General features: G+C 47.8%; 1 protein-coding gene across 2 annotated transcripts in view; it reads left to right on the top strand.

The window, feature by feature from the left end:
* Positions 1-222: 222 nt before the first annotated feature.
* NR4A3 (nuclear receptor subfamily 4 group A member 3) overlaps positions 223-14,539 on the top strand; it is a 40,507-nt gene continuing 26,190 nt past the window's right edge. The window contains exons 1-5 of one of the 2 annotated variants that reach the window (XM_059071013.2): positions 223-791; positions 4,042-4,215; positions 6,489-7,456; positions 11,078-11,207; positions 11,670-11,842. In XM_059071013.2, coding sequence (XP_058926996.1) covers positions 6,491-7,456; positions 11,078-11,207; positions 11,670-11,842 — 1,269 coding nt within the window. In that variant the 5' untranslated portion in view covers positions 223-791; positions 4,042-4,215; positions 6,489-6,490. Of the gene's footprint in view, positions 792-3,944; positions 4,216-6,488; positions 7,457-11,077; positions 11,208-11,669; positions 11,843-14,539 lie in introns of both variants that reach the window. The other variant, XM_067039777.1, reaches the window with a different exon arrangement.

Raw genomic sequence — 14,539 nt, forward strand, 5'->3', positions numbered from 1 at the left:
CCCCGGGCCGGGACTGGCCTCGCGGCACAGTTTCCATTGCGCTGCCCTGCAAATGGCCAGGGAACGCGCGCGCGCACACATGCACACACACCCCCTCCCTCGCACACGCGGAACCGGCTGGGCCAGGGGAGGGAGGAGGAGGGTGACGTAGCGTCCCATGGCGTCACATTGACGTCTCGCATTCCAGGCACTCTATGGAGAGGCCGCTAGGGCTCCTGTGGCATAAATGACGTGCCGAGAGAGAGAGCGAACGCGCAGCCGGGAGAGCGGAGTCTCCTGCCTCCCGCCCCCCACCCCTCCCGCTCCTGCTCCTCCTCCGCTCCCCACACACAGACAAGCTCACACCCGCTCCCTCACTCGCACACACAGACACACGCGCGCACATACGCTCCTCACACACACTCCACTCTCTCCCGCGCGCTCACACCCCTCTCGCCCTGCGCCCTCGCGGGTGTAGCGCTGCGCGGCAGGCGGACGCCCCTCCCGGTCTCACTTTGCAACGCTGACAGCGCCGGCGGTGGCTGTGGAGGTGGGAACAGAAGCGGCATCATACCCCCTGGTCGCGGCCCGAGCCAGGACGCCCGCGGAACCCCTCGGCGGCGCTCTCCCATGAATCGGGATCGCAGCATCCCCTGCCAGCAGCTCACTGCCTCTGGGAGCCGCTGGACTTCTACACCGCAGCCCTTCCGGGACAGCAACTGTGACTCCCGTCCCCCCCGCCGCCCCCAGTGCAGATTTCGGGGCAGCTTTCTAGAAACTCGCTCTAAAGACGGAACCGCCACAGCACTCAAGTACGTATGAGATTCGCTCAGTTAATAGGGGGACTTGCTAAAAAGTTGGCGCGCTGGGAAGCTTAGCTTCAGAAATTGACAACTTTGAGTGTGGGGTTTTCCCCCCTCGCCTTCTTGCTCAGCCTTTGCTCGCGGAGTCGCCGGTGGGTTCTGATCTGAAACTTTTCCCCCGTAGCGGGCCTGCGGGGACCTCTGGAGCTTGTGGGATTCCTCTCCCAACCCAAAGAGGCGAAAAGCCTCTAACAAAGAGGAGGACCGGGATTTGTGCAGTAGCAGCTCCAGCGATGTAATTCAGGGTATTTCAGCTCTAGTTGTCATGGTAATGATGCTCTAGGCGGCGGCGGCGGCGGCGGCAGCGGCAGGGAGTTGCAGCTCCGGTGATGAACGGCAGTAATTTTCCTGCCTTTTAACTAGGATTGAAAATAGGGGCTCCGGTGGGTCCAAGTTAATATGCCTAATGGTGACTCCGAGATGATTGACTGGGAGGAAGCTTGGGAGGGAAGGGGCCTGGTCAGCAGCGGCCGGAGTTTGCAGCGGCGCTTCGAGGATCTCAGGAAAGAGGGCGTAATTGTAGGAATGTGGCTTATTGTATTGAAATGAGCCTGGGGCTCCACCAGGCACGTCTGCCTGGCGTCGCCGACTTGCCAGTTTACACTTTTCTCTTCGGAGGTAATCGGGTGTAATTGCAGACCCCAGTGCCCCGACACGCGTGGGAACGGTGTCCCTCTCCTCCGGACCTTGAGTCGGTATGCGAGAGGCGTGTTTTACTCTTAACTGACAGAACTCGCGCTTTTGGAGAAGTTGCTCGTAGTGTTTTACTCTTCATAGAAATGAAAGTTCTCGGTGGTGAGAGGAGAGCGGTCAGGCGGGCGCAGCCTGCGGAGCCTGACTTCCAAAGGCACCTCTCGAACCTGTTGGAAGCTTGGGTCAGTCGTGAGGGAGAAAGCATTTGTCCCTTCATTCCAAAGAACGTTCTTGGAGATTGTCATTTACTTATTATGCCCACGGATTCTCCAGAGGGAAGAGCCGCAAGGAGTTGGGTAATCAGAAATCTCGGGCTATTATCCCAGAGCACTAGGGTGCCAGGAGAGAGGTACAGGGCGCCCTTCAGTCATTTCATCGCTAATCCAATCCTGAATCTTCTTTTCCCACGACGGAGAAATATTTTATACAACTGAGCTGGGGAAAGGAACAGCTGCCTAACGCGGCTGCTGAGAACAATGAATGAAGTTTGAGTTTATTCGAGTTATCTTATCCGAGCAAGACGCTCGTAATGTGAATATCAAAGACCCCCTTAGGCCACAGCAGCCTCCACACCCGCTCCCTCCCCCCGCACCCCCCCACCCCCACCCCACCCCCTCTTCCCTGGGACCGTGCGCTCGCAGCAATTCTCCCCCGCGGTTTGTCTCCTCTCTCTCTGTCTTTCTGAGAATCTCTGTCTTTCCCTTTCTGTCGGTCTCTTCTCCACTCCTCCTGCCCCCGCCCAACCTCCGCCCCCGCTCCCCAGGGTTGGAAACTCCGTGGAGGAGCCCCGGTCACAATGGTGCGTTTCACGGTTTCCTTCACACACTTCACCACGGGGAGGGGAACACGGGGGTGTTCCTTTCGTCTGCCCACGAAAAAGAAAGGGGCTTTGACAGAGGTAGTTATTTCTTCCTAATTTACAACCCCTAGGCTCCGTGCTCCCGGCCCCGGCGGCCGCGAGCGGGAGCGGAGCAACGTGTTTCCAGGCGCTGAGGCTTTGCCTAGGTAACCGGTCGTTTCGGGGAGGGGGGTTGGGGGGGGCGGAGAGAACCGAGGGGCGCTCGGCTCGGCGGCTGTAGGAAGTGCGGTGTGGCTCTTCCCCGCGAACGCCGGGCGCTCGAGGGGAGCCCCTTCCTTGGGGAGACGCTACCCTCGCCCACCCCAGTCATAGGCCTATCCTTGGAGAAAGACTCCACTTGAAAGGCCGCGGAGAAGGGAGGGAATGCGGGCACCTGAAGGAGGTGGTGGGAGGTTGCCAGAGACTCCCACTGAAGATGCGGGAGGGACGGGAAGCGCAAGCTACAGCCGTGGGAAGATCCACCCTTGCCTGCGCTAGGGCGAGCGCAGGCTTTCTGTAGTATCAGCTGGGGCTGGGGTTGGGGATGGCAAGGGAATTCCCCATTTTCTGGCCGTCGAGGGCTCCCCGGATCTGGGGGCTCCGATACCCTCTTTCCTTTCAGGCAAGCCCGGGGCGCAGGGGCGGCGGGAGACGAAACTTATCCGACACCCGCGGCCCGCGCACCCCCGAGATTCTTGGAATTTTGGTAGTTTGGGGGGGGGGTTCGAGTGCCCGTTCCCATCCTTTAAGCTGCGAGTGGGTCCGGGCAAAGGGGGCGCTATAGGCCGGAATTTGGTGCCGTGGGATCCTTACCCGAGGCCCGCCGAAATGCGCTTCTAGCTACAAAGTTTCGCTAAGGCTTTGCGCAGAGACGCTCGCCCCAGAGCCGCTCTCGGCGCCCTCCGGAATGTGCCCCACTCCCGGTCGCCGGATGGCCCCGAGCCTCGAAGTCGCCCACCCTCTGGGATACCGCCCGCTGGGCGCAGGGGGCCTCCCTCCCCTCTCACCACCAGCCGCAAACGCCAACCGCCTTGTGCCTCGTTTCCAGCGCCGGCCTATTTCCACTGTGTCCTTTTGTTTGCTTGACCCCTGGCCCCCGAAACTCGCGGCTAATAGAGGCGAAGCTCCATTAGCATTTAGAATGAAAAGCGCAGACTTTCTTAATTCCTCGGGGCATTCATGCATTCGTTCCGTACCGTGCCTTTCCTATGCAACGTGTAAAATTTGTATTTGAGGGGTGGGGGCGGGTGAAGTTGGAAAATATTTTCCGCTCGTGCACACTCACAGACTCCGATTCGGGCGGAACTCCTTCCTCAAGTGTTCTCCATTTTTCGGTTTTCATGACATCGTTAGCTTGGAACCAATTGTGGGGGCAGATAGATTAATTTCTGCGCGACGACTGGCTGCGCGTTTTTTTAGCCTCGGTTCGGGAACCACAAAACCGCGGTGAGCGCGGACAGCCTTTCCTCGGCTCCCCCAAGGCGCTGTGATGCTTGCTGCCCGGGGACTCCGGTCACCTTAAGCACTGCTTTCTTACCCTTCTAATTCTTTTGTAATTAATGCATTTCTAGAGATCTATTCAACCCTCACCGCCGAACGCCCAGTCCAGGCCGCGGTGACCCAGCGTGGTCTCACTGTGACCTTTGTCCTCTCTCCTGGTGCCCGCAGAGCCCACTGCGGAAGAACGCAGCCCGGCAAGCCCCAGCCCTGAGACTGGATCTTCAGCGGAGCCGGGCAGCACCTCCGCCGCTTCGCCCCGCCGGACGTCCCCGCCTCCTCCACTCTCAGCCTCTGCTGGAGAGACCCCCAGCCCCACCATTCAGCGCGCAAGATATCCTCCAGGTAGGTCTGAAGGCACGACCCCTTATTCTTCCCGGGCTGGGATATGTGGGTGGAGGAGCCACATACCCAGCAAGCAGGCTGCTCGACTTGCCCAGCGCCAGGACAGCGAGTGACTGCTGGCCGCGAATTTCACGGCACAGGTGGCTTCCTTGCACGAATCTCCTCTGGATACCACACCCTGTTGCTACCTAGAGGAGCAGCCAGATTAAATTAATCGCATTGCTCAAAGATATTTTTCCTGAGAAAAATGCAAATACACCAGCAGATTTGGATCTTTTATACATTTTAATGTATTCATATTTGATCTACTTTTAATGCTAATGCATTTAAGTTATGGGATCATTTCGAACAATGCAAAGCATTTTTGTTTGTATAAAACGCAAATCATTTGGGTGCAGACATTTGGATTATTGAAGCTCAAAGGGAAAGAGAGAAAGCATTTGAGCTGAAAACCAAGGAGTAAATTTGATTTGGGCAAAAGAAAGGATTGCAGGTTTGGCTTGTAATACCTCTTTATGCATTTGGTAAATGGATACCAGGTGCCTGGCCAAAGAGATGCAGATAAATAGAACTCAGTCCCAGCAAGCTCATCTCCTATCTGGAAACCTCAGAAAGACACAAAGAAGAGCAATAGGTAGGGATTGGCAAAGAAGAATGATAGAAAAGACTCATGGAGAAATCCAAGGGAGGAGAACAAATGAAACATCAGGCAGTGTTCTTTCTTTTAAATAACTAGCCTTTCATTTCACCCCAACAACTGGACAGCAGGATAAGTGCTCTTTTAACTTCAAACTAATGAGTGTTTGTAGGGCGCTCAGAAAATAAAGGCTTGAACTGGCCTCTCCTCATCACTGCTTCTTCCACCAGGCCCTCAACACCTTTTTACAAGTCAAGATTTCATCCCATACATGTATGACTCAATCAGATTTGGATATGTGGGTAAGAGAAAGATGTCAAAGGAGATGTGAAGTATTCACTTTTCTATTAGTCACACCTTTTACACCATAGGCTCCAAAGACACGTTAAGCACATGGTTTTCCTTTGGCTCAGAAAAACCAACCACCAGAAACTGCCCAGTTTACTATTTATATTTAGCCATAAAGAGAGGGAAATAATTACATAAATTATCCACTAGATATATTTCTCAGGGCTTTCTCATCCAGTTCAACCTCTCTGAACAATAGTAAGCACTCCAGATATCATTGCTTTGGGGGCTGAGAGAAACTAAACCTATTAAGAAACTGCTTTCTTTTCTAGGGGTGCTAAGTCTTCTGTCATAAGAAAATATGTAGATAACTAACCTATTATGACAACTGTAAACTATTGTTATAAAGCAGCCACTGATATATTTTATTTCCTAGCATGGGGGAGAAATACACACACACACACACACACACACATATGTAGCATATATGGCAGAGAGCAGGTTTGGTGGGTGTTTTGTTGCAGCTGCTGATCTTTTTCTTTGCAGATGGTGCAAACTCCCCCGAGTCCATTTCCTGGACCTACGTTCCTACCTCACCACCTAGCTGGCTGAAAACATCAATAGGGGTCCAGTTTGAGCAGGCTGCTAGCCCTGCTTGGAGGAGTAGGGAGAGGGTGGGAGAAAGCAACCACAATGTGTGTGGGTGGCCTCAGCTGGCACTCATAAAATGTTAGAATGTCACTGGGCCAGTAAGTCTCATGTAGGACACCTTTTTTTTTTATTCTTTTACTAACTCATACGTTTACAAATTAAAGCGTGTGACTTGGGGGACCAGTGGTCTTTTTCACCCCAAAGAAACCAACATGGCATTCACTGGATTTCTTCTTGTCCTCCCAATTTGTGGCTGAGGTCACTTCATTTAATCTCTAGGGCTCAAAACCACTTTTAAAAACACGACTGGGTTTATGAGGGAAGACATCAAAATTCACAGATATAGTGGAGGACAGGGCAAGGGAGGGAAGGTAGGCACAGATGTCCTCAGGAGGCTGGGTTTTGGCAACCTGTGGCCCTTTTGGCAGTTTGTCAGGGATTCAACTTTCTTCCCAGGGGAAGAAGGAAGGAAGGGAGGGAGGGAGGGAGGGAGGAAGGAAGGAAGGAAGGAAGGAAGGAAGGAAGGAAGGAAGGAAGGAAGGAAGGAAGGAAGGACTCTAAGTCTATGATACGAGAATGTTGAAAGAATGTCACTTCCTCTCTATTTCCCACATTAGAGAGCGACAAGTCCATTGCACCTATTAGCTAGGAAGAGTGCCGACTTGCTTCTGAGAGACCTTTTTCCTCTCCCTTACAGATATGCCCTGCGTGCAAGCCCAATATAGCCCTTCACCGCCAGGTTCCAGTTATGCAGCACAGACATATGGCTCGGAATACACCACGGAGATCATGAATCCTGATTACTCCAAGCTGACCATGGACCTCGGCAGCACCGAGATCACAGCCACGGCTACCACGTCCCTGCCCAGCTTCAGTACCTTCATGGAGGGCTACTCGAGCAACTACGAACTCAAGCCCTCCTGCCTGTACCAAATGCAGCCATCGGGGCCCCGGCCTTTGATCAAGATGGAGGAGGGCCGCGCGCACGGCTACCACCATCACCACCATGACCACCACCACCACCACCACCACCAGCAGCAGCCATCCATTCCGCCCCCCTCCGGCCCGGAGGACGAGGTGCTGCCCAGCACCTCCATGTACTTTAAACAGTCCCCGCCATCCACCCCCACCACGCCGGGCTTCCCCCAGCAGGCGGGGGCGATGTGGGAGGACACGCTGTCCTCGGCACAGGGCTGCATCGCACCCGGCCCGTTGCTCGACCAGCCGATGAAGGCGGTGCCCACGGTGGCAGGCGCGCGCTTCCCGCTCTTCCCCTTCAAGCCCTCGCCGCCGCACCCGCCCGCGCCCAGCCCCGCAGGCGGCCACCACCTCGGCTACGACCCGACGGCCGCCGCCGCGCTGAGCCTGCCACTGGGAGCCGCCGCCGCCGCCGCTGCCGCCGCCGCGGGCAGCCAGGCAGCCGCGCTCGAGGGCCACCCATATGGGCTGCCGCTGGCCAAGAGGGCGGCCGCGCTGGCTTTCCCGCCGCTCGGCCTCACGGCCTCCCCCACCTCATCCAACCTGCTGGGCGAAAGCCCCAGCCTGCCGTCACCGCCCAACAGGAGCTCGGCGTCGGGAGAGGGCACGTGCGCCGTGTGCGGGGACAACGCCGCCTGCCAGCACTACGGTGTGCGCACCTGCGAGGGCTGCAAGGGCTTCTTCAAGGTGAGCGCTCGCCTCCTCCGGCTCCCTCTCCCCTCCGCAGCCAGCCTCCCCAGACACCCGCTCGAGTGAGCGTCTAAGCGGGCCCTTCCCGGTTTGAGAGGTGTACTGGTTATACTGTGCATTTCAGTAGCCTTTTCTAGCACCCTCACACCCACTTTCTCAGGGCTTTTTAACTTGACGTCCATTACAGGACGCCCAGATGAGCTTGAGGGGCCTGTGAACTTCCTGACTTGGTGTTGCCTCCTGCTTATTTTTCTGGAGAGAGCTTTCAGCAGATTCGCAAAGGGATCTGTGACCTCAAAAATGCAAACACCTCACTGTGTTCCTCTTCTGTCCATCCAGGATGTCTGAGGGAATAGAGTCTGTGTGCCAGGCCCTGCGTATTTGTATCTCATTTAACCCTCCTAGTAAGAGCTAGGACTCTAGACTCAAACAGAACTGACATTGAATTTTGGTCACCCACTAGCTATTTTTACTAACAGCGTCTTGAATGTTTAATTATCCTTGTTTCATAGATGAGGAAATGGAGGCTCAGGGAGGTTAACTGCCCCTGGACACACACTCAGAGAGTGAGATGGAGGCAGGATGCCAACTCATGTTTGCATGACCTCAATGTACATGCCCTCTTCACAGCTCTGCAGCTGCAGAATAGACAGGGGCAGCTGGTGGATGCAGTTTGGGGCAGCTTGCTCTGTAGAAGATAGTAGCTGGGATCTCATCATTCCGCTCCACTTCTGTACCACACAGAGTGGGGACACTCTTCATTATCTCAGAGACCCAAAGGAGAATTTTATAGTGGGAGGGTCTTCAGCCTCCCCCTTATTTTGCCCAGGAGGATACTGAAGTCTAGAGAGGTGATTTAGTTGCACATGGGGACAGTTCCAGCTGGTTTCTCCTGCCTCTTGAGTTCAGTGCTCTTCTCACCGCTCAGGTGGAACAGGCCTTATTCTCTTGAAGCTCTACTTTTGCTACTGACTCCCAGACTTCTTCAGACACTTAATTCTGTGACACCCTCCCCACTCCTCACTCCCCTGGCTATTATGTCAGGCATTTGCAAACCCCCAAATGCTCAATAATCACTTCCTAGCCTTCAGTGCTGGGCAGGGTGGAGGGAGAGGAGAAGCTGGATGCTGATTGGATAATGAGGATTTGGGAGGCCAATAGGACGTATCTGGGAGCGTGCTGGAATTGGAGTCAGAACACTCAAATAGGAGTCCTTGATCTGTCACCTACCAATTTTATGATGTTGGGCATGACACTTGCTTCCAGGCCTCAGTTTCCCTATCAGGTGAATAAATTTCAGAGAAAGGCTGTGAGTATTAAATGAGAGAAAACATTTATGAAAGCACTTTATAAGCTTTAAAGGGCCATAAAAGAATAGTTCATTATAAATGAAAATACAAACATTTATTTAAAATGCACATGTGTGCATTGGTATAAATACCAGCAAGCAACAGTTATTTTTGATCTGGAGACAGAAATCATGTGATTAACTTCTGCAGATAAATGAGAAAATGCTTGTGGAAAGATTTTGCAGTATGTTAAATGCCATACAGGAGGTATGCAGGATTATGATGTTTTAAATGTAGAACCATCGGTTTAGCCATTTTTTTTTCTGTCTTAACTACTCAAGCTTTACTTTCAAGTAACTGCATTCCTTTAGCAGATTTGCTTTTTACAGCATTTCAGCGGAAATGCTGAAAGGCAGTGAAATGGGCAGCTGAAAGGGGGAAAAGAAAGAAAAACAAGAGAAGTACAAGTAATCCACAAATATAATCACCCCTGAATTGACCAAAATACAGGAGTGGTAATACATTCCTCGTCTAGAAATGTCAATTAAGTGTTCCCCAACAGCATCCTTTTTCTGCAGCAATATCTTGAAAACAAATCTATACTTGAAAGGGTAGGGGTAGGATAAGGGAGAACCACCCCCACAGATCTGTTAATTAAGGGAACGGGAGCAGGTTTTACCCAGTGGCTTTCTACCATTAAATTGAATTCTTTAAAAATGTGACATGAAGTGCAGTTAATGATGGGAATTCAGTGATTGAACCATAACGATCTCTCCCTGTCCTTAAACTATTGTGCAGGTATACACAAATGTGGGGAAGGTTTGAGGTTATTGGGAAAACGTATACCTGAAGCAAAATGCCACCAGCACTGAAACTGGGATATCCTTGAGGACGATGGCAAGAAATAGAGTTTTTTAAATTACTTCATGTTCAATGAAAGAGAGCTTCATTTGGGAAACACAAGTTTCCTACCCTTACAAACTGCTGCGAATTTAAATGGTGGAAACCTCAGAAGTATGTTTGTGTTTTGGAAATTTTGCATTTTAAACTAAAATCACCTGCTAAAACAGGGAAAATGTATCTGGCTTTAAATTTTGTATAAGCAGTTTAGAAATGATCTCTTAAAATGAAATTAAAAGGTGATAGAGTGAAAACTGATACAAGGGGGTTGAGAATTGCTGAAAATTTAAAAAGATAGAAAGTAAATCTATTTAGAATTTTAGACACAAAATAGATCACCGATCCCAAATTACCTGGATTTCTTTTTTTTTATGCAGCCCAGGCTTACCAAATAAATTCCAACTTTCTGCTCTATTTGGAGTTGAATAGATTCAGGTAATTTCTGAATGAGTGGTAAATACACATCCATTTGCACAAATGTTTTTAATTTTTTTTTTAAATCAAGCATTCTCTTATATTTGGAGCATAAAATATTCTTTATTATTTCTTTATGTTTCATTTTAAAATTATACCTGATTCTGAAGAATACAACATTATTTTATAACCAGGCCCAAGTTTTATGATACGTCTTTTACAGTATGGCTATTTTGATGTCTGTGTAAATAGTCATTTATGAAATAACTAATTAATGGGAATTTTCATTGAAAATATATGGCTCTCATATTCCTTCTTTTATCTCATTCTTTTTGTTTGTTTGGTTTTTTGTTTTTTCTTTCTTGGATGTGATAGCGGTTTTTAGTATCCCGTTTTACGGTTTTGCTTTCAAAAGTGAGAAATGGACAGTTTACCATTCTTTTAAAAATAAAATACACTTTGCAAGCTGATTAAGTGATTTTTTTTTTTGCATTAAAACATTATTTCCTATATGTTATAACTGGACAAGTCCTCGTTTTTGCTTTTTATGATTTCATCTCTATTGGGGAACAAAGCCAGTTTCTGTGATATTTGACTTATAATAGTGATATCAGCAAAGTACATCCCAGATAATTTTGATTTTATTTTAATAAGGTCAGCAATAATCAGGGGAGTGGAACAAGTAGAAAATTGTTCCCAAAGGGATATTAAAAGTGAAGATAATCTAATCCTCCAAGGTATGATATGTTGACCTGGTAATTTCAGATATGATTTTATCATTCAGACTTGGGTGTCTCCTGAGACTTGCTTCAGAACAATCCGAGATGATTTTCATTGTCAGCAGCTAACACTAATAAAATTGTTTTTCCTGCAGGCTAGCGTGTTAGGAAATTAAATTTATCTAATTATACGAATTGCACTGTCGCTTTTCACATTGTAATTAAAATACATCTTGTCAGGTCCTACCTCTTTCCAGAAACTATTAGTTGACTATCTCTGTATTGTATTTCCTCAGAGAACAGTGCAGAAAAATGCAAAATATGTTTGCCTGGCAAATAAAAACTGCCCTGTAGACAAGAGACGTCGAAACCGATGTCAGTACTGTCGATTTCAGAAGTGTCTCAGTGTCGGAATGGTTAAAGAAGGTATGGATATAATGCTTTTTGTCCAACTTGCTTATAAATATTCTCAGATATCACTGAAAAAGTTAATATTTACATTAGAATGGTGAAGTTTCCTAGTTTCCCTTTCTTTTCAACATTTTATTTTTATGGTGTGTATTTACATTCAAAAATAGCTGAGGTCTACTTATTCTAATTTCTCAAAATCAATAGAGAGCTTGTGTACATACATCTTTGTTCTATTTGAGAAGGAGACTTTTAGGGCTAATTCATTACCAAATGTAAGTATGGGGTGGCTTTTATGCAGCTTGTTTCAACTCTCATTAAATCATTGTGTGACTATTACTCCAAACTTATTGCCACTTTTAAATGGTTGGTCTCATTAATGATTTGCTCAACTGTAAAGTGTTTTGATTCCTTTTTGTGATTTATGGCTGTTCGTGGATATCTTTGAAGACATTTTTTCTTTGTTTCTCTCGGTATCAGTTGTCCGTACAGATAGTCTGAAAGGGAGGAGAGGTCGGCTGCCTTCCAAACCAAAGAGCCCATTACAGCAGGAAGCCTCTCAGCCCTCTCCACCTTCTCCTCCAATCTGTATCATGAATGCCCTCGTCCGAGCTTTAACAGACTCAACGCCCAGAGATCTCGATTATTCCAGAGTAAGTTTTATGATGTCTGGCTCTTGAATGAATGATCAGGGTCTCTATTCATGGTAATAGTAATAAGAGTGGATTGAATGACTTTGTGCCTGGCACTGTGCTCAACCGTTTTCATACCTTTTCTCTATTTTTCACTTCACTTAGCAATTCCAGTGCATCCATTGCACCAAATAATTTTTGCCTTATTGAATCTCTAAATGCCTTAACAAATGACCCTGACAGTGCTGCACCTGTCATACCCATTGTTGCAGGATTCCTGATGGTTGTGCTGATGAAAATCTGCACAGGTGCATTACAATTTGTATATTTCTTTCATGCTTTAGACAAAGTGACTACTTTTTTTTTTTTTCCGTATTGTGACCAAAACATCTGGGTAAGCTTCAAGTTATCCTTAAAACAGTTTACCCAACTGCACCGGCATTGACTGACCTACTGCTTATACTGAGGGATTAAACCATTGATGGAGAGGAGCAAACTCTGGCCTTGACATTGGGAGGTGTCAGGAGGACTGGGATGGAATGCTGCCTCTGCTGCTTCCTGCCAGTGTCACCTGGCTCCTGCTCTTGGCTTTCTCATCCTTACAGTGGAGAGGATTACAATATTTAACCTCAGAGGGATGTTTTGAACGTCAGTCACACGGGAATGACGGTTGAGAAAACATTTGAAAATTGTAAATGATTACCAGTGTTGTTATTTAAGCCAACCAGAATATATTAACACTTTTATTTCATATGGGATATAGTAAAATATCATCAGTTTGAACCCTGCAAATTCCCAGCAATTTGGATAACACAAAGAAGAATGATGAGAAAGGATTTTCTGAGCAAAGGTATAAACATTACTGGAAGGCAGTTTTAAAAAAGACTTAGAAAAACAGACTTCTAGTAAGACAGGGTCTCACCAAAGAAGAAAAGAAAGGAAAAAGATCTCAATTATTGAGCAATTTCTACATGCTAGGCATTGTGGTACTTTGTCTCATCTAACCATTGAAAGAAACATGAACTGTACAAATGGTTAATCCCACCGTAAGACAAGAAAACTTAGAAACACAGTTTACGCACAGATAAGAGAGATTCCAGTCCAGGGATCCCCAGTTGGTTGATTTGGCTTGGCAGCAGCTACCAGATTGCCCTCTCCAGGTCCAATCAGTATTTCAAACTTCTGGTTGAAGGGCTGGCCAAGAGTGTGAGAGTGTCTGCCATATGCCCTCCTTTTAGGCTGCAATGTTGACAAAAGTGAAGGGGTGATTTGTGTATCTGCTGTGATCTTCCTTCCTCATCCCCTCCCTCATTTTAGGTTGTGAAGCCTCCTCTCCACACTTGAGCACAAGACTTCATATGAGAAGCATGGTAGACCCTTAGCATCAAAGGTTGAGGACTCTTACTCTGATTACAAGTAGCATCTCTTGACTGAAGTCAAGTCTCAAATAATAGTCTAACAGAATAATGCAGTGATTAAGGGCTTAGGTTTTGGAACCATGCAGGCCTTGATTAAAATCCCAACACCATCATGTACTAGCTGGGTGATCTTGAGCAACTGATTAAATCTTTCAATACGTCAGTTTCCTCATCTGTGTTATGGAGTAATAATAATAATAATAATAATAATATCTACTTCCCAGGGTTTCTGGGAAGTTTAAATAAGATGATACTTGTCAAAGCTTTAGCACAGTGCCCTGTATGTTATCTCCTTGACCCAAACTTCTTATTCTAACCTTTGTTGAACGTTCTAATGAGTATAAGCACTACACGTCAGGTGCTATGTAGCAAAACCACTAAGGTAAGTGTTATGATCTCTCGCAGATGAGATTAAAACTGAGAAAGGCTAAAGGACTGACTTGCCCAAGGTCACATAGTAATATGTATCAGAGATAGAATTAGAAGCCAAGTGGGCCCAATTTGGCCCCCAAAGTCTGTGCTCTTAAAACCATAATTCCTTGCATCTCTGGTTTCAGTGAGAGTGGGTGATAGAAAAGCATTTGGGAATAAAAACTTTTCCATGAGCCAACTCTGGCCTTCCCTTATGCAATTCATCTGAATTAATGAAGCTTCTTGGCACTGCCTTCACTGAGGCTACAGCACACAGTCTGACATTGTTCTGGGGCATTTGAAATTTCTATTGATGGCCAGTCCAGAGGTTTAGTCCATGAAGTGATTTGGTGGGTTTGGGGGGCCCAAATTATCCAATTGTTGGTATACATGGCCTAAGTAGTTATTCAGCGGCAAACCCTACCCCGTACTTTGAGTTGTCCCAGCTGGGAACTGCCTCACACTGAAAAATCAATCCACTGTGTTTGCTGGCTTCTGCACCATTCAGGGTGTTAAGACTAGAGTCATCATCCTCATCAACAAACATTTATCCAATTTAATTGTTAGCTTTGCCCAAAATAACAGATTGACCATGCCAGAGTCTGGGTCACACTGATACTACCTTTGGGGCCTGGCTCAATTATGTAAAGCATATTTATTTTAATTGCATTGTTTTGGAATTGGGTTGAACCTCATAGCTTGGATCCTCCTGCTTTTAGATAGCTTTACAAAATTATCAAATATTGGACCCAAATCAATTAAATTAAAAGTCTTTTTTAATAAAATACAGTGAGTTTTCATCAAAAACTTGGATGAAGGCAGAGAAGGCATGCTGATCACATTTGCAGATGACAGAAAGCTGGGAGGGATCGCTAATATGATGGATGTC

Source organism: Kogia breviceps, chromosome 8, assembly GCF_026419965.1.
Source record: "Kogia breviceps isolate mKogBre1 chromosome 8, mKogBre1 haplotype 1, whole genome shotgun sequence".
Lineage (NCBI taxonomy): Eukaryota > Metazoa > Chordata > Mammalia > Artiodactyla > Physeteridae > Kogia > Kogia breviceps.